This window comes from Schistocerca serialis, chromosome 2, assembly GCF_023864345.2.
Source record: "Schistocerca serialis cubense isolate TAMUIC-IGC-003099 chromosome 2, iqSchSeri2.2, whole genome shotgun sequence".
Lineage (NCBI taxonomy): Eukaryota > Metazoa > Arthropoda > Insecta > Orthoptera > Acrididae > Schistocerca > Schistocerca serialis.
Genome location: NC_064639.1, coordinates 457,365,210 through 457,388,548, shown reverse-complemented (window position 1 = coordinate 457,388,548; position 23,339 = coordinate 457,365,210). Strand labels below are relative to the sequence as shown.

At 37.8% G+C, this 23,339-nt stretch overlaps 1 protein-coding gene across 2 annotated transcripts in view; it reads left to right on the top strand.

Annotated features, from left to right (window-relative positions):
* The window catches only part of LOC126457356 (lysine--tRNA ligase), an 83,831-nt gene that overhangs the window by 22,762 nt on the left and 37,730 nt on the right, over positions 1–23,339 (top strand). For both annotated transcript variants that reach the window (XM_050093588.1, XM_050093587.1), the window contains exons 6-7: positions 4,782–4,944; positions 21,994–22,253. In XM_050093588.1, coding sequence (XP_049949545.1) covers positions 4,782–4,944; positions 21,994–22,253 — 423 coding nt within the window. The remainder of the gene's footprint in view (positions 1–4,781; positions 4,945–21,993; positions 22,254–23,339) is intronic.

The following is a 23,339-nucleotide window of genomic DNA, read 5'->3' as shown; positions in this document are numbered from 1 at the left end:
ACACTGTTGTTATTTAATGAAAGAATCCTCTCCTCCACTATTATTTAATGAAAGAATAGTCTCCTCCACTACATTTTCCATAACAGCTCCATTCTTTAATGCTCTCTGAAAGTTTGTTGACCTCCTTCCAGTCTTGACAGACGATATTCCTAACAACTTCTTTCATGAGTACTTAGACTACAGAAAGGGCAAATTTATTATTATTTTTGGCAATTTAATCTTAAATTTGGATGCATATTAACACTCTGGTTGAAATGACAGTGGTGAGGTGGGAGCCTAGCGATTGTAAGCCCATATGTTTTTGCCAGTCAGTCATTTCCTCCTGTTTCTTTGCCATGGTAAGTGCCTAGTCAACAACAACAAAAGCAGTAGCATCTAGAACAACAGCTGTTGATGTTCCCAGATTTTGAATTGCAATCCTATGAACCACTTTGTAAACACAGTGTGGTTCATTTATTCATGATAATTTCCTGTCTCCTGTGATTTAAAAAGCAGGAGACCATTCAAGAGACATTCAGATCTGTACCCTCTGCCATTGCCATTGTTCCATTAGTTGTCATTTGCCCGGCCCTGTGTGACAACGTGACCAGAATGACTCACATCTCATTAATCCACACTACTTCTTCATTTTTCATGCCACGGATCTCTCTTCGGCATGCAGCTACATTGTCATTCTTCATCAACTGCTTGTGACCACAGAAGTATCTACAGTAAAATACTAGATCATGTAATACTGTGACTACCTTGAAGAAAAACTATTCCAGGTTACCTTTGGGGCACAGGAAATCTGGATCATCCTGTTCTCAACATGCAGCAACAATGTACAACAAACTCCACCTTCGCCAAAATTACAGCAACGCAAAGCAAATCAACCTAGCAAGAATCCAAACAAAAAACTCAGTGAAATCTGGCAAAGCAGCCACAAACATGATGAAATTCAAAATGTTGACACTTAACTAAAAGCATCTTCAGGTATTTTTGTATAGCAAATATCGGTGTTTTGGGTGATGGGTGTACTGATGAAGAGTCAGTAACGGCTGAAAATACAATCCCTTGCTGGGTGTCTGATATTCCTTTCTAGTGTATTAATCATAAACATGACAACAAATCATATCATCAACAAATGAATGTGCATTGGTAATCCTTTTACCCATACAGCGTTTATCCGAAAAAAATTTCAAGCTTCAATGTTTTTCCAGCTTCCTTTTATTTCTCAAAAATTTACTTGTCAGTCTTCACAATAGCATTTTTGTTTGTGTTCAGAGCTGTAGCTGTTCTGTCGAGTACATTTTTAATGGGGAGCACCTAGCCACCGTGAAGTTTTTCAGTCTCAGAGTGGCCATGTAACATGCAAACCATTTCTGTAGACTGATATTGTGCAGCAGTTCCCTTGCCAAGAGAACAACACAGAGCTTTTTGACTCATAACATTTAAGAAAGCTGTTTCCAACATTGTTCAGTATCGCACAACGAACAACAGTAACAACAAATAAAATAATAGTTCCTGCAACAGTAAAAATGGCAACAAACAAATAACAGGGTGTGACAACAAACAGGACAACAAGTTGCTTGATACCCAAACTCAGTGCAAGCAGGAAGTGTTGTGGTGTTGGGGATGAAAGTTTGGCAATATCAGGCTGTTGCTGCAGTTACAGGTATTGTTGGATTGGTGGAATGTGGTCTTTGCCTTCTGTCCTCCCATATGGACAAACAGCAGGTGCCCATCAGCTCGCTTGCACAGAAAATGGACATAAATTATCCCTTTCACAGTTTTCAAGCGAAAGGCTTAACCGCTGTCAGAAGTGTTTCCAAAATCTGTAATTGTAAGAGCAAATGAAAGTGGGTGGTTCTTAGGACACGATGCTGGAATGGATTGGGCTTGTGTGGAATTGTCACACTGGCGCAATGCTTGGTTTACACCATCTGCTGGTGTTAGATTTGTACACAGGCCATACAACACCTGCACTAAAAAGAAAATTATTAGAAAGCAAAATGGACTTGGCAGTAATTCCAGGCAGGATGCTGTCAATTCACAACCACTTGGTATCTCTTTGAATAAACTGTTTAAGGACAAGCTTAAACACTTGTACATGGGTACATGGACTGGCTTTCGAAAAATGACAGGCAACTGACACAAACAGAAAATATAAAATGTCTTGTGTTTGTCACAAGTGTGATGCGGTGTATGAAAAAATGAGCAATAAGGAATTATCTAATTTATATTTTAAACATTTCATAAAATTTGTGTTAAAAGTCTAATAAAATTTTGTTTCATATTTCTGCTTTTAATTTCATAAGCATTCTTAAATTTTAAGTGTTGCTATTCATACATTTGAATTCTTCGCTAAAAATCTACTAAGAAAACCCAATTGGCAAGCATGTTTTTACCTCAATATGACAGATGCTATGTCTTGGATGTTTTTCTACCAGTGACTAGAAGTGGTTCCTGTGAGTCATTAATCACTTACTCTGTTCGCCATAAGAATAATACAAATGCAAACATTACGCCATATATTCTTCCGTGTTCACTGTTACCGCATTTAAATCCTATCCATGTTACAAACTCGAATGGGACAGCGGCAGACATGGAAGAATTTACATATCATGCAATGTTAACATTTGTACTATTCTTATGTTGAATAGTGATACAGTCAGAAATGCAGCATGACAAATAATATTGATTTTTAAATCTCCTGCGACTATAAATTCTGTACAGACAGAAACGTTGAAGGGAAAGGATCAGAGACGTCTAGGAGAAGGGGTAAATTTCGGGAAAGTCACCCAGAACTGCGGATCAGGGGAGATGGGAGGAGAAGGAAACACTGATTGGTGGGTACTGCATCGGACGAGATTGGAAAACCTGAGAGCTTAAAGGTGGAAGAAGGGTAATATGCAGACAGAGATTACTGCTTAAACATCATGAATGAGTTAATAAGAGTGAAAAGCTAAGTGCATTGTACTTAATAGAGGTGAGAGGGGGCGGTGAAAAATAGATGGGAAAGACAATGAAAGATTTGGAGAACTAAATCGGAGTGAAGCAAAGAGTAGTATGGTGTTCCAAGGAAGTGAGTAACACGTGAATATTGATATCTGTGATGTGCACCAGTGGTAACTTCGAATTTTGTTCTGCAAAGCAACAGACCAGCTCTTAGCATAGTCGAAATAAACAACTAATGTGTCAGTATTCTGGGAAGTGGCTGATTTTACTTCTGCTATGGCCTGTCTCTGAATCCTCCGATATGATGAGTGATTCCTTTCATGACCCAGTGCCTAACCTCTGTAACAAACCTCTCTGGCTCTACTGTGTTCTTCACCAGCTCTTCTCCCTTCCAAAATGCATAGTTTACATCATTGTCAGTATCCTGAAGGTGTAATGCTTCATCAGTCATCACTTCAGCACCCGGCTACATTGCACACTCCTGCAACCAGCATGTGGGAAAATTAACAGAAATTTCGTATTATCGTCTTAAATTTGCAAGTTAAAGGAAGCCCATTAGTGTGCGAGTTCAACTAAATTTTGACACACTAAGAGGGGCCTTTAATGCAAAACATCTGCCAGGTCTCCAGTACTCTCTCTCTCTCTCTCTCTCTCTCTCTCTCTCTCTCTCTCTGTGTCTGTACAGTTTTAAGAGTTATTTACGAAATATACATTTTTTCAAAGGGCCGTACCATTTACAAAAATTAAGGTAAAATGAAAATACTTTGTTTCTTAACACTTATGATATATAGGTCTAATACATATTTTTCCTAGAGAAATTCATCACCACAAGTTGACATGGCCTGTATGATTTGAGATGAAATCACCATAAGTGATTCCTTGTGCTGATTTTGTGTAATTTTTTACAACCATTCCCTGCAATGCTTGACAATCTCTGTCCATCAGTACATGAGGTATGCCTGGTTTTGGTTTAGCTGTGGTTGTTCCTTCACATTCCCACTTAATAAAATCACCAACAGTCAAATTGTGCGGCTCTTGAAGGGCTGAGATGTCTCTCGTGGGTTTGTTACCCAGATGACATGGAACGACTAGTCCACATTTGTGGTCACTGAGCTCTCCTGACTGACCAGTTTTACTGTTATGCATCTGTACTCACAACACAATACTCATATATCAGTGGGTCGCCCTCTCATGAGATCTAGTGATCAATTCCGCTTTACATGGGGGTGACCGGATACTTTTGATCAGGTAGTGTAGATGTGAAAAAGTGGGTGAATGCAACAACGGCACTCAAATGTAAATAAAAATTATGGCTGCCATTATAAAGGTTCCAATTTTCCAGTGTTGCTACCTGCTGTAACTCTTGGCAATTTTTTGTAGTTACTGTTACAGTTCAGGATCTGTGTTGATATGCAGCCTAAGTTTTATTATAATTGGTCTTTAAATATGTCTGCTTGTGGCTGTATGTGTGGATGGATATGTGCGTGTGTGCGAGTGTATACCTGTCCTTTTTTCCCCCAAAGGTAAGTCTTTCCACTCCCGGGATTGGAATGACTCCTTACCCTCTCCCTTAAAACCTACTTCCTTTCGTCTTCCCCTCTCCTTCCCTCTTTCCTGATGAGGCAACAGTTTGTTGCGAAAGCTTGAATTTTGTGTGTATGTTTGTGTTTGTTTGTGTGTCTATCGACCTGCCAGCGCTTTCGTTCGGTAAGTCACCTCATCTTTGTTTTTATATATAATTATTATTATTATTAATAGATAGCTCTGACAGAAACAATTACCAATTTTTTACAGATTCTAAACATTACGGTTGTAAATTTCTTGGACATTAATTTGTATTTCAGATGCTGATAGTAGGTGGTATTGACCGTGTTTATGAAATTGGAAGGCAGTTTAGAAATGAAGGTATTGATCTAACACACAACCCAGAATTTACTACATGTGAATTCTATATGGCTTATGCAGACTACAATGATTTAATGCTCATTACTGAGAGCATGGTATCAGGTATGTAGAGATTTTGTTGTTTGCTGTTATTTTTATGATCATTATGCAAGGAAAATATTCCTGCTGGTGATTTCCACTTTCTCACGTACATTATAAGCAGTGGAAATACTCACGTGCAAACGTTTTAATGTAATGACTTAATTTCCAGATTATTTTCTTTTATAATATTCTAAGGTCTGTTTTAATATGAGATATTATTTTTATTCACTTGACAGTTAACAGGCTGAAATTGTGTGTGCACGAAATAAGTGTTGGCTCATATTCTTCAGATACCTTACTTAGGCAACAAATTTAAGTGTAGCTTCAACACTTCAGCAGCATAAAAATTGCAAGTTTCTGAATTGCAAATGGAAAATAGTTGGAAATGGCATTAAAATATAAAATTTCTTTGTTTGAATTCCAGTCAGATCAGAGACAAATTGTTGTCAGACCATCATCCTAGAAAACATAGCTTAAAAATGTGATAAAATGTATCTTGTTATAACAGAAAATTATTCAAATATGATTAAGCCAATGTGGCATCATCGTAAGAAATGAACAAAGTTATAATTCTACATTGTTGAAAGGTATGGAAAAACAGTGAAATCTAGGCCACAGTGCAGGGATAATAATAATATCAATGGTACTGCTGTTGAGTTGCAACACAAAAAACTCATCAGATGTCACTAATGTACACACCTATGACAAACATGTATGTAAAATTAACTGAAGACATACGGTTGGGTAAAAAGCTGAGCTAAAAGTGTTAATAGTTGTGACAGTAATAAAGTTATATAGCCACGCATTGGGGTCAAGGAGCTAACAAAGTTATACAAAAACGGTAAAAAAGAAAAGCCGAACAAACACGATGTAAGATTTCCTTTTCTTGATGCAACGTATCACGAGGTCTTGAAGGGCCCTCTAGCAGTTGTGTTCCTTCAGACAGTACTTGCCTGTGCCGCATTCTGACAACCACGTCAGCAGAGGTTACTGGTTACTTATTCCAGTCTTACATTTTGTTCATTTGGCTTCTTTTTATTATTTACAGGGTGCATATGCCCCGGGAAATTTGGGAAAACCTGCGATTTTTTTAGAATTCTGGGAATTTTTCATTGTTTTAGTTTTGAGTTAAATTTTTGTAATTTTGACAATAAGGACTGATACTCTAACAAAGAATTTTATGTTAGCCTACTACTGCAAAATAATTCTGCAACAAGAAAACATAAATGAGAGAAGAACACCAATATGAAACTTAAGTTGCAAAGAAAATGCTCCGTTTACAACAACAAAACACAGTAAGCACACAAGGGTCCACTGTCAGCAAAATGTGTCAAAGGGTGTTAGTGCGAAGACTATGCAGTAATTTGTAAAAACAAACAGCTTTTGATGACCATGGTGTCACAACTGTTTAAATCAGGTTCATTTGAGAAGTTGCCAGCAGATTCATGGTCTGCACAGAGCTGAAGTTGCATAGGGACAGCACTTTCTCCTGCTTCTCATTACTTGAAGTGTGGCTGTTAGATGTGTAAGCAGTAACTGCAGTCAGCTATGTGCTACCTAGAAAAATCTTTCTGGTGCATCCAACCTAACACATTTGCAGATGTGCAGAGCAGTCAAGAGTTGTAGTGGGAAGTAGTCTCCACATGACCTGCATTTACATTTCGTGATTTTGCTGTTCTCACTTCGTTTATAGCAACCATGTCAAATGGAAACAAAATGGATTTCTGTGGCTGGGAGCTATGAAATTAATTACAGGGCGTAAACAACCCGGGAGATCCGGGAAAAACCCGGGAATTTTTTCGTCCGGGAGAAAACCGGGAAAACCCGGGAATTTGTTAAATTTTTGTGATTTTGACTGGTAAGAACCAATGCTCTAACAAAGGATGTTACTGTATCCAGCTTCTGTACAATAATACTGCAGCAACAAAACATGAACGAGTAATAATAAAAAAAAAATAAAAAAAACCCTTAAGTCGCAAAGGAAATGCGCCATATACAACAACAAAACAGAGTGCTCATACAAGCGTCTGCCAACAGCAAAGTGTGTCAAAGGCTTTAGGAAGAATATGCAATGCTTCCTAACAACAAATTGCCTCCGATGAGCGTGAAGCGACAGCTGTTGTAAATAGATTCATTTGAGCTGTTGCGGGCGGGCTCTTGCACATGCGCAGTTGAGTTGCGTATGAGCAGTACCTTCTCCCGCTTCTGGCTAACAGAGGTGTGGCTGGAGGCCTCTGCCTGATATTGCCCTGGTTCGGAAATATCGTAGATCCGGGGCTGACGCACAGAGCAGTCTTGAGTTGTAGTGGGGAGGTGGGTAGTCTCCACATGACCTGCGTTTACGTTTAGTGACTGTGCTGTTTCCTCTCTGTTTATTGCTCTCACGTCAAATGAAAATAAAACGGATTTCTGTGGCTGGGAGCTATCAAGTGAATTAAAAACATTCACATAATTACGGAAGGCTAAAATATGTTATTAGTTTCAGATTTTATTTTATTTCCACCTTTGTGACAGTCAAGGATTAATCGCCTTGCAGAACAATGAAGTTATTTTTGTCAGTTTGCTGAAGAAATTTGGCTTTTATTAACCTTATCTGCAGAGGCCGTCAATTCATTTGAAACGAAGTGTTTAATTTTGCACTGTTGGCTAGTTTCAACTGTTCGCTGCATTTCAAGTGCACGTTTTCCATCTTCTAGCTTGTATGGAATTATGCCATAATAAAGAACCAAACATGAGATAATACAGTACTGGTACTCAAGAAAATTTACATCCATATCTTGGACATTCGAATGTGCACTAAATAAGCCGAATTATGCATTTTAGTATGGTTCACGAAATTCCGATGCTCTTGAAGTATCCTCTGATGTCTTGTTTCTTTCATGTCATAATGCAAGAGCTTTTAATGTTTACATGTTTGAACATACGGGTTTCCTGCGTCATCGTAGCTGCGCAAGCGCAGTGACGTCTGTTATCTGGCGCTCTCTGGCAACTGCTGAAACGAATCAATGTCTAACAGGTCACGGGAAAATATTGCGAATGGTGGTTTGAAAAGCGTTACTTTCAAAGTAAATTTCCTTTTACGCAAGTTGAACTATGTGCGAGAATGTACGATGAACTTTGTAAATCACAGAGCGTTTGACTCTCATTTAAAAATCAACTCTTTGAGGACAACCATCTTGAAGAATTTCGAGCCCAGAAGATCAGAATTTATGTCATTACTAAAAATTTTACTGGTACATTTGTGTGATGTATCTTAAAGTGTAACACGCGCAAAAAGATCAACATTATATGTGGAAGCTTAGCTTGTCTTGCAGCTTATTAATCTTAGAGACCAGTATTACATGCGAAAGCTTGTGGTTTTCTTGTAGCAACACCATGTATATTAACTTAAACCATTAATTTTTCTCATTTGTGTGTTCGCGCTAAGACTGATCTTGCTATTGGTTGATTACATCACATGTCCTATGCTGTCATCAGCTGGCGAGATCACGTGACATGAGCTATGATTGCCTTAGAAAAGCGCGTCGCAATCTCTATTTCAATGCTTCGGAAAGTAACATGCGATGTTTGGTGGAATTCTAATTTATATCTTAATAACACGAAAGATCAAAGATCTTTCCAGAATGTGTTTTTCCCCGAGTTTCATTTTCTGAAGGGCCGGGAAATTCTACGTCAATGTAGAAAACCATAAACATTCTAAGGATTGATAAGTTTCAAGAGCCGAGGAAATATATACTGTCACTTAACACGAAAAAAGTGTATTTTCACCTGGGAGAAAGTGTATTTTCAACTGGGAAATCCAGGAAAAATCCGGGAATTTTTTTTCCTTGTCCATGTATGCACCCTGAATTAAAATGCACTCACATAATTGCAAAAGACTAAAATATGTTATTAGTTTCAATTATCTGAATTTATTGTATTTCCACCCTATTGGTAATCAAGCAGTAATCACTTAACAGAACAATGAAGTTATTTTTGACAGTTTGCTAAAGAAATTTCACTTTTATTATCTTTACCACAGAGGCACTTATTGGAAAGTAAATGTTTCATTCCGTACTATTAATTAGTTTGAACTTTTCACTGAATCTCAAGTGCAGATTTTCATCTTTCGGCACATATTGTCGTATGGTACAACAAAGAACAAAACATGAGATAATACATTAATGGTACTCAAAGAAAATTGTGTACCCGAAAACCACACAGAAATGTTTTAGCAGAATTTTTCAATCTGCCTTCTGTGAAACACAATGTTATTAGATCACAAGACATCAGTCAACATTTGACTGGTACCTCCTCTAGGCTTGACGTTTTTTCTTAATTTGTGTTGTGTATGTCTTAAAGTCTTCAGAACGCCATTCTTCAGTAAGATACAGTCTGGCAGCACACCCTGTTTTATCATTATAACTCCCCACAGGGCCAATTGTACAGTTTCTGGACTTCATAAGCAACCTGGTTAATTTCTATACAATTTGAAAAAGTCAAGGACAAACTTATTGTTCTTAGTTCTGGTGTATGCAAACAATTTTTTTTATTTAGGCAAGAAATTTTGTATTCCCTCTTACTAGCATGACTGTAAATTTGATTGGAAATGCTACATAACAATATTGTAGACTATGAATTTAAAAAAAAAGAAAAATATGCTAAAGTCACCACATAGCAAAATACAGGGTTATTACAAATGATTGAAGCGATTTCACAGCTTTACAATAACTTTATTATTTGAGATATTTTCACAATGCTTTGCACACACATACAAAAACTCAAAAAGTTTTTTTAGGCATTCACAAACGTTCGATATGTGCCCCTTTAGTGATTCGGCAGACATCAAGCCGATAATCAAGTTCCTCCCACACTCGGCGCAGCATGTCCCCATCAATGAGTTCGAAAGCATCGTTGATGCGAGCTCGCAGTTCTGGCACGTTTCTTGGTAGAGGAGGTTTAAACACTGAATCTTTCCCATAACCCCACAGAAAGAAATAGCATGGGGTTAAGTCGGGGAGAGCATGGAGGCCACGACATGAATTGCTGATCATGATCTCCACCACGACCGATCCATCGCTTTTCCAATCTCCTGTTTAAGAAATGCCGAACATCATGATGGAAGTGCGCTGGAGCACCATCCTATTGAAAGATGAAGTCGGCGCTGTCGGTCTCCAGTTGTGGCATGAGCCAATTTTCCAGCATGTCCAGATACACGTGTCCTGTAACGTTTTTTTCGCAGAAGAAAAAGGGGCTGTAAACTTTAAACCGTGAGATTGCACAAAACACGTTAACTTTTGGTGAATTGCGAATTTGCTGCACGAATGCGTGAGGATTCTCTACCGCCCAGATTCGCACATTGTGTCTGTTCACTTCACCATTAAGAAAAAATGTTTCTTCATCACTGAAAACAAGTTTCGCACTGAACGCATCCTCTTCCATGAGCTGTTGCAAATGCGCCGAAAATTCAAAGCGTTTGACTTTGTCATCGGGTGTCAGGGCTTGTAGCAATTGTAAATGGTAAGGCTTCTGCTTTAGCCTTTTCCGTAAGATTTTCCAAACTGTCGGCTGTGGTACGTTTAGCTCCCTGCTTGCTTTATTCGTCGACTTCTGCAGGCTACGCGTGAAACTTGCCCGCACGCGTTCAACCGTTTCTTCGCTCACTGCAGGCCGACCCGTTGATTTCCCCTTACAGAGGCATCCAGAAGCTTTAAACTGTGCATACCATCGCCGAATGGAGTTAGCAGTTGGTGGATCTTTGTTGAACTTCGTCCTGAAGTGTCGTTGCACTGTTATGACTGACTGATGTGAGTGCATTTCAAGCACTACATACGCTTTCTCGGCTCCTGTCGCCAGTTTGTCTCACTGCACTCTCGAGCGCTCTGGTGGCAGAAACCTGAAGTGCGGCTTCAGCCGAACAAAACTTTATGAGTTTTTCTACGTATCTGTGGTGTGTCGTGACCATATGTCAATGAATGGAGCTACAGTGAATTTATGAAATCGCTTCAATTATTTGTAATAGCCCTGTATTAGGGTACTTTGAGTTGTAGAGTCTAGTTTTGAAATGAATATTATGCCAAGAGCTGCTTTCTAACTTTGCATACCTTATCTGAATAGGATATAATAAAACAATTGCCATAAGTACAGTAACTCCGTATGTCCCCTACAAACAATATGCTGTACATGGTCTCACAATACTCCTCTATGCACAAAATTGTAAACAGAAGTACAATGAAAAACATATAAATAAAGCAAATATCAAGCACGGGCTTCCTGCATCATCGTAGCTGCACAAGCATGGTAACATTTGTCCTCTGGCGTACTCTGGCAACTGCTCAGACAAACCTATTTCTAACAGGTCGCGGGAACATATTGCGAATGGTGGTTTGAGAAGCATTGCTTTCAAAGTAAATTTCCTTTTACACAAGATGAATTGTGTTAGATTTGAGAATGTGCAATAAATTTCTTAAATCACAGAGCATGTAACACTTTGAGGACCACCCACTTGGAACCCTATTTGTGTTTTTGCGCTACTTAACAGTGATGTTGCTTGTTACTGACTACATCACATGTCCTATGCTCTGGATATCTACTGTCATTATCTTACAAGGTAATGTGACATGAACTATGATTGGCTGGCAAAAGCACATTCCAATCTTGATTTCAGTACTTTGGAAACTAATGTGCTGAGTTTAGCGGAATTCATATTTATATTTTCGTAATTCGAAAATATGCAGTGTACATGTTGTTGTTCGTCAAAGATATTTCCAAAACACAAAACCTTTTCTATTCAATGAACTGATAAGTTTTACTATTCCAAGGGAGAGTATGCCATAATGTACCATGTAGAATGTATATTTTCACCTGGGAAAAAAATGTGTTTTTAACTGGGAAATCTGCGAATTTCTTTTCCTTGTCCCCATATATACCCTGTATTTAATGTTATCTTGTTAAGTCCTTAAACTTAATACTTGGATGTATTATTATTGGCATCTAAAATTAAGATCATAGTTTTTTCGCATCACATATTGTCACTCACCCAATTTCTTTTTAATAATAAAAAATCGTTAATCAATTTTGATGCATTTTATTTTATTAATTATTTTATTATATTTTGGTTCCAGAATTTTTACATAATTGTATGTTTTTAGTTAATTGTACATACATACTTGTCAAATATATGTACTGTAGCAACACCTGACTTGCTTACGTCATAAATGCATTATGTTTCTGTGTCGCTACCGCATCCCAGTTTGCTGTGAACAGTGACCCTGTTCACTTTATTATTCTCCATGCACTGTGACCTGGGTTGTACCATGTTTTCATACATGAGACGCAATGTTTCCATCATGTCACTATGGCTTAAGTCATATTTGAATAATACAAGGCTTCTTCTTCTGCATTCAGGTATGTTTTATCACATTCATGCTTGCATTTTCTGTATTCATGAAATTGTGCGTTCTCGTTATCTTATAATTTCTTGTTATTCTGACAGATCTGAAGTGGTCATTATGGACCAAATTTGATAGTCTGATGACAGTTTGCATGTGATCAAGGACTGGAATCAAAGAAAGAGATTTTGTACTTCCTGGATAACACTCTTTATCATACATATATATGAATTAATATCTTGGCAAAGTGTTACACCGTCCGGGTTATCTGGATACTTCCCACTGACACCAACCTATCAGAACTCCGGAGATGGGAACTTGCCCTTAAATATATCCTCTCTTCGTGTTACCCACCAGGCCTCAACCTCCGCTAATTTCAAGTTGCCGCCCCTCGTACATCACTTGTCACTCAACAACATCTTTGCCTTTGTACTTCTGCCTCGACTGACATCTCTGCCCAAACTCTTTGCCTTTACATACGTCTGCTTGTGTGTGTGTGTGTGTGTGTGTGTGTGTGTGTGTGTGTGTGTGTGTGTGTGTGTGCACGCGCGTGCGCGCGAGTGTATACCTGTCCCTTTTTCCCCCTAAGGTAAGTCTTTCTGCTTACCCTCTCCCTGAAAACCCACATCCTTTCGTCTTTCCCTCTCCTTCCCTCGTTCCTGATGAAGCAACCGTGGGTTGTGAAAGCTTGAATTTTGTGTGTGTGTTTGTGTTTGTGTGTCTATCAACATACCAACGCTTTTGTTTGGTAAGTTACATCATCTTTGTTTTTAGATATATTTTTCCCACGTGGAGTGTTTCCCTCTATTATATTAATACAGTGCTCATACAAGAATTTGCCAACAACAGCAAAATGTGTCACAGGGTTTAGGAAGACTATGCAATGCTTCGTCACAACTGTTTACATTAGATTCATGTAAGCAGTTACAACCGGGATCATGCGCATGCGCAGTTGAGCTGCGTATGAGTAGTACCTCCTCCCGCTTCTGGCTACAGAAATGTCACTGTTGGTTGTGTACGCAGCAAACCGAGCAGCAATTTCGGTGGTGAGGGGGGTAAATTCGTATTCGTGAGGGGAAAAAATCCTTGTTTCACAAAGCGCCTAGCATATAGCGCACATTAGTATATCGATTATTCAAATGATTTCGAATCACATCCCTGTTGCTTTTTGAACACATTCTATGTTGATTTCTGAATGAATCATAAGTTGATTTTTGAATGCGTGCATAGTGTACGTGATGTCCATGCCAGGGGAATCTTCGTCGCATCTAGAAATAAACTTCCTTGCAGACAAAATGGGATGGGGCTATATGAGCTGAGCGGAATTAAGCTGAATGGATGAAAGCCGTTTGTTTATGTGATTGATTGGGTATGCGAATGATTAGCATTGTTATAATTACTAGCAAAGTCCATAGATTCAGACTACCAGAGTGGAAATAAACGACTAACAGGAATAACAGGTAAGAAAGATTACGTTATCTTCTCGGTGTATCCAAGAAAATGAAATTTTGACAGAAAATTTTTGGCCAGATCGCTACAAGTTGTACATTTCCTGGCTAGCAGCCGTTCTATTCTCAGAGTAGTGCGGAAAACGCATTGTACGAACATGTAATAACAGGGTGTATACGACCCAGGAGATCCGAGAAAAACCCGGGAATTTTTTCATCCGGGAGAAAACCGGGAAAAACCCAGGATGTTTTTAGAATTCCGGGAATTTTTCATTGTTTTAGTTTTCAGTTAAATTTTTGTAATTTTGACTGATAAGAACCAATACTCTAACAAAGGATATTACTGTATCCCGCTACTGCAGAATAATACTTAATCAATAAAACATAAACGAGAAAAAAAAAACGAAAATAACTTAAATTGCAAAGGAAATGCGCCATATACAACAATGACACACATTGCTCATTCAAGCGTCTGCCAATTGAAAATGTGTCAAAGGCTTTAGGAAGAGTATGCAGTGCTTCATAACAACAAATTGCCTCCAATGAGCGTGAAGTCGCAACTGTTTACATTCAATTTGTTTTAGCAGTTACGCGCGGGCTCATGCGCATGCGCAGTTGAGTCACGTTTGAGTAGTAGATTCTCCCACTTCTGGCAACAGGAATGTGGCTGTTGCCTGTGCAAGCAGTCGCAGCAAGCAGCTAGATGCTACCGGGAAAAGGGGAAAAGGGGGGTGCCAAATTCATATTCTTGAGGAAAACAACTTGTTTCACAAAGCACCTTGCATCCAGCGCACGTTTGCCTGTCGATTATTCATATCATTTTGAAACACTTCCCTGTTGGTTTTTGAACACATTTTAAGTTGATTTCTGAATGAATCATAAGTTGACTTTTGAATGCATGCATAGTGTATGTGATGTCTCTGTCAGGAGAATCCTCATTGCATCTAGAAATAAACTTTACGCAGACAAAAGGGGACGGGGCTATACGAACTGAGCGGAGTAAAGACGAATGGATGAATGCCAATCGCTGTCTGTTTATGTGGTTGATTGGGTTTGCGAAAGATCAGCATTGTTATAATTACTACCGAAATCCATAGATTCAGACTTCCAGTATGGGAATAAATGACTGACAGGAATAACAGGTGAGAAAGATTACGTATTATCTTCTCGTTGTATCCAAGAAAATGGAATTTTGACAGAAAATGTTTGGCCAGATCGCTACACTAGTAAGGATCAGTAGTACAGTCCCTGGTGAGCAGCCTCGTAAGTTCTATTCTGGAAGTAACGCAGAAAGCGTGTTGTTCGAACACATAATAACGCCTAACCGGGAAATAATTGCGGGATAACTAAACCTGTGATTCTGTCAGGGTTAGTGAAGTAAATAGGTGAACAAATTTTGACAGTGACAGAAATAGCTACAAAATTGGTGATGACAAGATTGTTTGTTAGAACGAGGAAGGAGAAGAAACAGGGACATCACACAAATTATGGAAGCATAAGACGATTCCAAATTTATATAAAAATTTCGTAATACTACTTTTTGATCTCGTGCTTGAGAAGCTGGTGCGTATGAATGAAATGTGAAACTATTTCCTAACGTAAAGCTTTTTGCTTGTAGTAGCCCTAATAGGCATTTGATATTGGTACTTATTGGATTATATTCTGTCGTTTTATAAAAATGGCCATTTGTACCAAAACAGTCTCCTTTATTTGATGTTTTACATAATTGCTGCCATATTAGAAAGGCCTATTTTGTTTTATCTAGCAGACAGTGACAAAATAGACGTAATCAGCTCGAGAAACCACACGTCTGGGGTATTATTTGTATTAACATATTTTTCAGTTTTAGATAACAACATTTTGATTTTTCATATAGCAAAACATTTGACAAACTTTGATGAGGTAATAGATTCTTTCGCAGAAAGGAAAACTCGCCATGTAAAGCTGTAGTAAGATTAGAGAGCAGAAAATGCTAGGAGCTAAGGTTTGAAGAAATGTGTAATTTCTTTCTTATCTCTTGTCAGTATTGGTTTTATATATCCTATATTTAATTTTATGTAACACAAAACACCAAGTTACTAACTAATAGGCAATAAAGAGTTCAGGTTTTCTGAAGAGTTCTTGTTCTTTCGATTACAGATAATCCCATCCGCTATTAATTGCGAGATTTTTTTAGAGGGGCAGGCTGTCAAACCGGCCTACTGGGAGCAGGAGAGGCACCACAGGACATTTCAATTTCCACTCTCCTGCATATAGTTTGGACGTGGGGTAGAAAAATGCTTTATGAAGAGGCGTGGCACTGCACTTTGGCATACTTAAGACCAAATAATATGTCTTACATTTCCTCGAATATATATGTTTTATGTTTCAGGCTTTTCAGAAAGATGTGCGTTACAAGATAAACATATTTTTACTCTCACGTCAACTGAAAACAAAACGGATATCTGTGGCTGGGAGTTATCAAGTGAATTAAAACACATTCACATAATTCCGGAAGCCTGAAATGTCATTAGTTTCAGATTTTATTTCCACCTTTCTGACAGTCAAGCATTAATCGCCTTGCGGAACAATGAAGTTATTTTTGTCTGTTTGCTAAAGAAATTTGACTTTTGTTAACCTTTTCCGCAGAAGCAGTCAATGTATTTGAAACGAAATGTTTAATTCCACAGTACTGGCTAGTTTCAACTATTCGCTGTATTTCAAGTGCACGTTTTCATTTTCTAGCACATATGGTATTATGCCATAATAAAGAACCAAACATGATTTAATACAGTACTGGTGCTCCAAGAAAATTTACATCCCGAAAACCACACTGAAAAGCTTAATATCAATTAGGTCAAGGTCTACTTCACTGGGAATCTGGAGATACGAATGTGCCCTTTAAGTATGCACTTTGAATGTGTACATTTTAATATGGTTCACGAAATTCTGATGCTCTTGCAGTATCCTCTGATGTCTTGTTTCTTTTATGACATAATGTATGATCTTTCAATGTTTTACATGTACGTACATACGGGCATCCTACGTCATGGTAGCTGCACAAGTGCGTGGTGTCACCTGTTATCTGCGCTCTCTGGCAACTGCTGAAACGAACCTATTTCTAACAGATCGCGGGAAAATATTGCAAATAGTGGTTTGAAAAGCGTTACTTTCAAAGTAAATATCCATTTACGTAAGTTGAGTTATGTGCAAGAATGTACCATGAATTTGTTAAATCACAGAGCGCTTGACTCTCAATTAAAAATCAACTCTTTGATGACGAGCTATTTAGAAGAATTTCGAACCCTGAAGACCAGACGTTTATGTCATTATTAAAAATCTTACTGGCACATTTGTGTGATATATCTTAAAGTGCAACACGCGCAAAAAAGACCAACAATGTATGCGAAAGCTTAGCTTCTCTTGCAGCTTGGGACCAATATTATATGTGAAAACTTTGCTTTTTTTGTAGCAACACTATGTATATTAATTTGAACTATTGACTTTCCCTGTTAGTGTGTTCGTGCTTCTTAACAGTGATGTTTCTGTTGGCTGACTACATCATGTATCCTATGCTCTGAATATCCACTGTCATCGGCTGGCGAGATCATGTGACATGAGCTACGAACGGCTTACAAAAGCGCATTGAAATCTCAATTTCAATGATTCGGAAAGTAACATGCGGTGTTTGGTGGAATTCCAATGTATGTTTTCGTAATACGAAAATACGCAGCAAACATGTTGCTGCACATCAAAGATATTTCCAAAACGTGTCTTTTTACCTGAGTTTCGTTTCTAAAGTGCCGGGAAATTGTACGCCTGTGTTTAAAACCATAACCATTCAAAGGATTGATAAGGGAAAATATACTGTCACCCGGGAGAAAGTGTATTTTTAACCAGGAAATCAGGGAATTTTTTTTTCCTTGTCCATATGTACACCCTGAATAATGTCTAACCGGAGAATAATTCCTGGATAACTAAACCGGTGATTCTGGCAGGGTTGGTAGAGTTAACCGGAGAATGAGCTTTGACAGTGATAGGAATAGTTACAGAATTACTGATGAGAAGATAGTTCATTAGGATGAGGAAGGAGAAGAAATGGGGACATCACACAGATTATGGAATAATATAACGATTCCAAATTTATACAAAAGTTTCATACTACTACTTTTTGATCTCATGCTTCAAAAACTGGAGCGTGTGAATGAAATGTGAAAACTATTTCCTAAAATAAAGCATTTTGCTTGTACTACGCCAAATAGGCATTTCATATTGATACTTCGCAAATTATATTCTGTCGTATTATAAAAATGACAATTATTACCAAAACAGTCTCGTTTATTTGGTGTGTGTTACAGTTGCTGCAATATTAGAAAGGCCTGTTTTCTTTCGTCCAGCAGACAGTGACAAAATAGGCGTAATCTGATCAAGAAACCACACCAGTCTTGGGTACTATTTGTATTAACAGCTTTTTCAGTATTAGACAACGACATTTAGAATTTCCATGTAGCAAAACATTTGACGAACTTTGATGAGGTAATAGATTCTTTCTCAGAAAGGAAAACACATCATGTAAAGCTGTAGCAAGATCAAAGAGAGAGAAAAAAAAAGCTAGGACTGAAGGATTGAAGAAATGTGTACTGTCTTGCTTGTCTCTTGTCGTACCTGGTTTTAATGTATCCTGTATTTCACCAAGCGAGGTGGCGCAGTGGTTAGCACACTGGACTCGCATATGGGAGAACGACAGTTCAATCCCGCATCTGGCCATCCTGATTTAGGTTTTCTGTGATTTCCCTAAATCTCTTCAGTCAAATGCCGGGATGGTTCCTTTGAAAAGGGCACGGCCGACTTCATTACCCATCCTTCCCTAAACCAATGAGTCCGATGACCTTGCAGTTTGGTCTCCTCCCCCAAAACAATCCAACCCAACCCTGTATTTCATTTTATGCCACACAGAACAGCAAGTTATTAGCTAATAGGCAGTAAGGAGTCCAGATTTTCTGAAGAGTTCTTGTTCTTCCAGTTACAAATAATCCCATCCAATATTAATTGCGAGGTTGACATTTTAATTTCCGCCGTCCTGAATATAGTTTGATGGCATCCATTACAAAATATACACATTTGAGTTCCATAATGCGAAGTACAGTGATGTTCTGTAGAAGAATGCTGTGTGAAGAGGCGTGGCGCTGCACTTTGGCACACTTAAGACCAAATAACATCTCTTATATTTCCTCGAAGTTATATGTTTTATGCATCAGACTCTTCAGGAAGATGTGCGCTACAAAATGAACATATTTTTGAAAAAAAATTTATTTTTTATTTTATTTCACCTTTCTGAAAGTCAAGCATTAATCGTCTTGTAGAACAATGAAGTAATTTTTGTCGCTTTGCTAAAGAAATTCACCTTTTATTTATCTTTTCCACTGAGACAGCCAATTTGTTTCAAATGAAGTGTTTAATTCCACACTATTGGCTAGTTTCAACTGTTCACTGCATTTCAAGTGCATGTTGTCATCTTCTAGCACATATGGCATTATGCCTTAATAAAGAACCAAACATGAGATAATACAGTACTGGTACTCCAAGAAAATTTACATCCCGAAAACCACAGTGAAAAGCTTAATATTAGATCGAGGCCTACTTCGCTGGAAATCTGGACATACGAATGAGCACTTTATCGCGAATTATTCATTTCAGTATGATTCAAGAAATTCCGACTCTCTTGGAGTATCCTCTGATGTGTTCTTTCTTTTATGACATAATGTAAGATCTATTAATGTTTTACACATACAAACATATGGGCTTCCTACGTCATCGTAGCTGCGAAAGCGTGGGGGCACCTCTTATGTGGCACACTCTGGCAACTGCTGGAACAAATCTATTTGTAACAGATCTTGGGAAAATATTGCGAATTGTGGTTTGAAAAGCGTTATTTTCAAAGTAAATTTCCTTTTGCGCAAGATGAACTATGAGCGAAAATGTACGATGAATTTCTTAAATCACAGAGCGTTTGACTCTCGTTTATAAATCAACTCTTTGATGACAAGCCATTTAGAAGAATTTTGAGGCCAGAAGATCAGAGATTTATTTTAGTATTAAACATTGTACTGGAAAATTTGTGTGATGTGTCTTAAAGTGTAAAACGCGCAAAAAAGATCAAAATTATATGTGAAAGCTTAGTTTCACTTGTAACTTATTAATCTTCGCGACAAATATTATAAATGAAAAGCTTGCTTTTCCTGTAGCAACACTATGTATATTAATTTAAACCATTAACTTTTCCTGTTTGTGTGTTTGCGCTACTTAACACTGATGTTGCTATTGGCTGACTACATCATGTGTCTTATGCTATGAATATCCGCTGTCATTGGCTGGCAAGATCACGTGACATGAGCTATGACTGACTTACAAAAGTGCATTGCAATCTCGACTTTAATGCTTCAGAAAGTAACATGCTGTTTTTGGTGCAATTCGAATTTATACTTCCTTAGTACAAAAATATGCAGCGTGTATGTTGCTGCACATCAAAGAACTTTCCAAAACATGTTTTTTCCCCCCTGAGTTTCGTTTTCTAAAGTGCCGGGAAATTATAAGCTGCTGTATAAAACCATAACCATTCAAATGACTGATAAATTTTACAGTTCCGAGGGAACGTATAGTATCACTTAATACGGAAAAAGTGTATTTTCACCCGGGAGAAAATGTATTTTAACCGGGAGATCCGGGAAAAATCCGGGCATTTTTTTTCCTTGTCCACGTATACAGCCTAATGACACTTTAGTAAAAACTGAGGTAGACATAAGCTATAAATTTTTTAAAACAATAATGTAAATTTTATGTTAAAACTGACTGCAAGAAAGAAAATACCGTACTGTGAAAATGGGTGATTTAGTTTTCTTTCTCGCATTCACTTTTAGCTACAGTAGCAGGGTATTTAAATCTTTAGCCAGATTGTTTTTCCCGTATATATTCTTTCTCTTTATAAACAGTTTTAAACAATATCGTGCTGTTTTACGTTCTTCCTCACGGTCAGTTTTATGAGGAAACTGGAATATTGTATTTATGTCTTATTGGAATCTGATTTGTCCGAAACTTTGTAATCCTACTTGTTTTCGGATTAAAATTATGCAAAATACTGTCATTTAAGCTGATACCCTCACAGATCCACTAGCTAGAGTTTAATTGGCATCGTGCTGTTTTACGTTCTTCCTCACGGTCAGTTTTATGAGGAAACTGGAATATTGTATTTATGTCTTATTGGAATCTGATTTGTCCGAAACTTTGTAATCCTACTTGTTTTCGGATTAAAATTATGCAAAATACTGTCATTTAAGCTGATACCCTCACAGATCCACTAGCTAGAGTTTAATTGGCATTCCCAAGTTTGTCATTATATTCCACAGGATATTCCTCTGAATGGTGTCATAAGCATTCATAAATTGATGAACAAGTTATATATCTTTTTTTCGTATTCATTGCCATGCTTTTCCATTTATTGGTCTGATTACAACTACATTGTAAGCAGTGGATCTGTTTCTGCAAAAGCCATTTTGATAACCCCCTGCTTACATTTTCTGCGTATGGTTTTGAGCGGTGTAGCATAAAAGCAAATCTGATATTCCCCTGTAGCTTCTGAAGCCTCTCGTGTCTTTTTTTATGTATCAGTTATTGATTCCTTCCATTATGTTGGTATGGTTTCAGTTTTCTGTATCACCTGTACCCGGTGAAACAAACATCCATGCAGTGCTTCTCCTCAATATTTTAGAATCTCAGCTGGAATTCTGTCACTCCCACTTGACTTGCCACTATTCAGGTCTCTGACACTTCCCAGCTCCTCTTCATCATTTCAATTCTGGGATTTGGCCATATTAGGGTTGTTGTTGGAATTTGTAAGTGGTGGTTGTGGATCAGAAGAGTTGAGTAGATTGTCAAGAATCAGCATCATGCAGAAAAAAATATTGGGGGGGGGGGGGAGATCCATACAAGCTTTGATATCAGAGTATTGTTACCTGGAATCTTTTAAAAGTATGTACAAGATATTATTGGAGGTAAAAAAAGAATATGGCTGATGATAGAAAGTGTGAATGACATACAAAAGTAGTTGCTGAACGTAAATCTAACATTGCATCACACATTATCCAACAGAGATGTTAATGTAATACAACATTTTATATTTATAGTCATACATTCCATGTTAAATTTTGGGTGCTGCATGCAAATATTACAAATAGAAGATGATAATGTGCTTATGACACTGTTTTTTCTGTTGTCAGGTATGGTTAAAAGTATTCACGGGTCGTATAAAGTGACGTATCATCCAGAGGGCCCAGATGGAAAAGCAATAGAAATTGACTTTACACCTCCATTTAAGAGAATAAGTATGTTCCCAGCATTAGAGGAGAAACTAAATATAAAATTACCAGGCCCAGAAACACTTGGAACACCTGAAGCAAATAAGTTTTTTAGTGACTTGTGTGAAAAGCACGAAGTGGAATGTGCGCCACCACGAACAACTGCTCGGTTGCTGGACAAGGTATTTTCATTATTTTTTTTCAGCTGCAAGGAATTGAAGTATTCAGTATGTCGTGGAGTATTCATTATGTCATCTGTGCATCTCTTTTTAAGGCTGCACAATGAGTCAGTGAGTGACAGAATAACTGGCAAAAATTTCTAATGGAATGTAATCAACATAGTTTGTAAGGACAGTGAAATTAGGAGATCAAGCAGTAGCCACATATCCAATAAATTTAAAAAGCACATTATGTTAAATTACAAACTGATGAGGGCATTTTGAGGTCTCTGTAGTGTGGTCTTTCATAACTGTGCACCAGATAACTTTCCACAGATTTTCCGGCATTGGTATTTGTATTTCCTGTTAGACTTTGTATTCTGCACATGCTAATGATTGTGGTATGGTTTAGTTTTGAGTACTGCTACAAAATTTTTCGGTATAAATCATTGTGCACTACACATATCATTGCCCTGTCTGACACACAGTCCTGTCTTACCTCATGTAATCAGCATATATACTTTGCAAAGGGTAGAATGCAATCTCAGTAGCAATCCTGAATCCAAATTCGTTGCTTTATCCACTCTCCTAGATATGATTATCTCGCAGTATTGTGGGGAAAACATTTAGAAGTTTGTAATGAATGGATGAATGCATGTGGCAGTCCTTAAAGGAGCGTTCAGATAGTGCAATTTGTAGCACATTGCTCATGAAATTCAGATTGCCGGATTTGTCACATTCCAATACACAGTTTAATACCCAAACTTATTATTATTATTTTTATTTTTATTGCTTGGAATAGATTTCTATATTCACCATGGGCTCTCAGTCTGGAAGTTAAACTGAAATTTTCTAGCTTTCTTTGTGGAGCATACAGTGACCATTTTTTCATGTTCCTAGAGTAAATATTCACCACCAGAAGTGAACAATGTGCTAGTAAAGCTCCACTATTTCTCAATTGTGGAAGTAAGTTTCTCCTTTTGCAAATCACATATTACTACTGTTAATGTTAAATAACTTATCTGTAACCAGCTTCTCACGTCTGCACATCCTAAAGCAGCAGTACCAAATGAGGTGGTTTAGTGATTAAGACAGTGGATTCTCATTTGG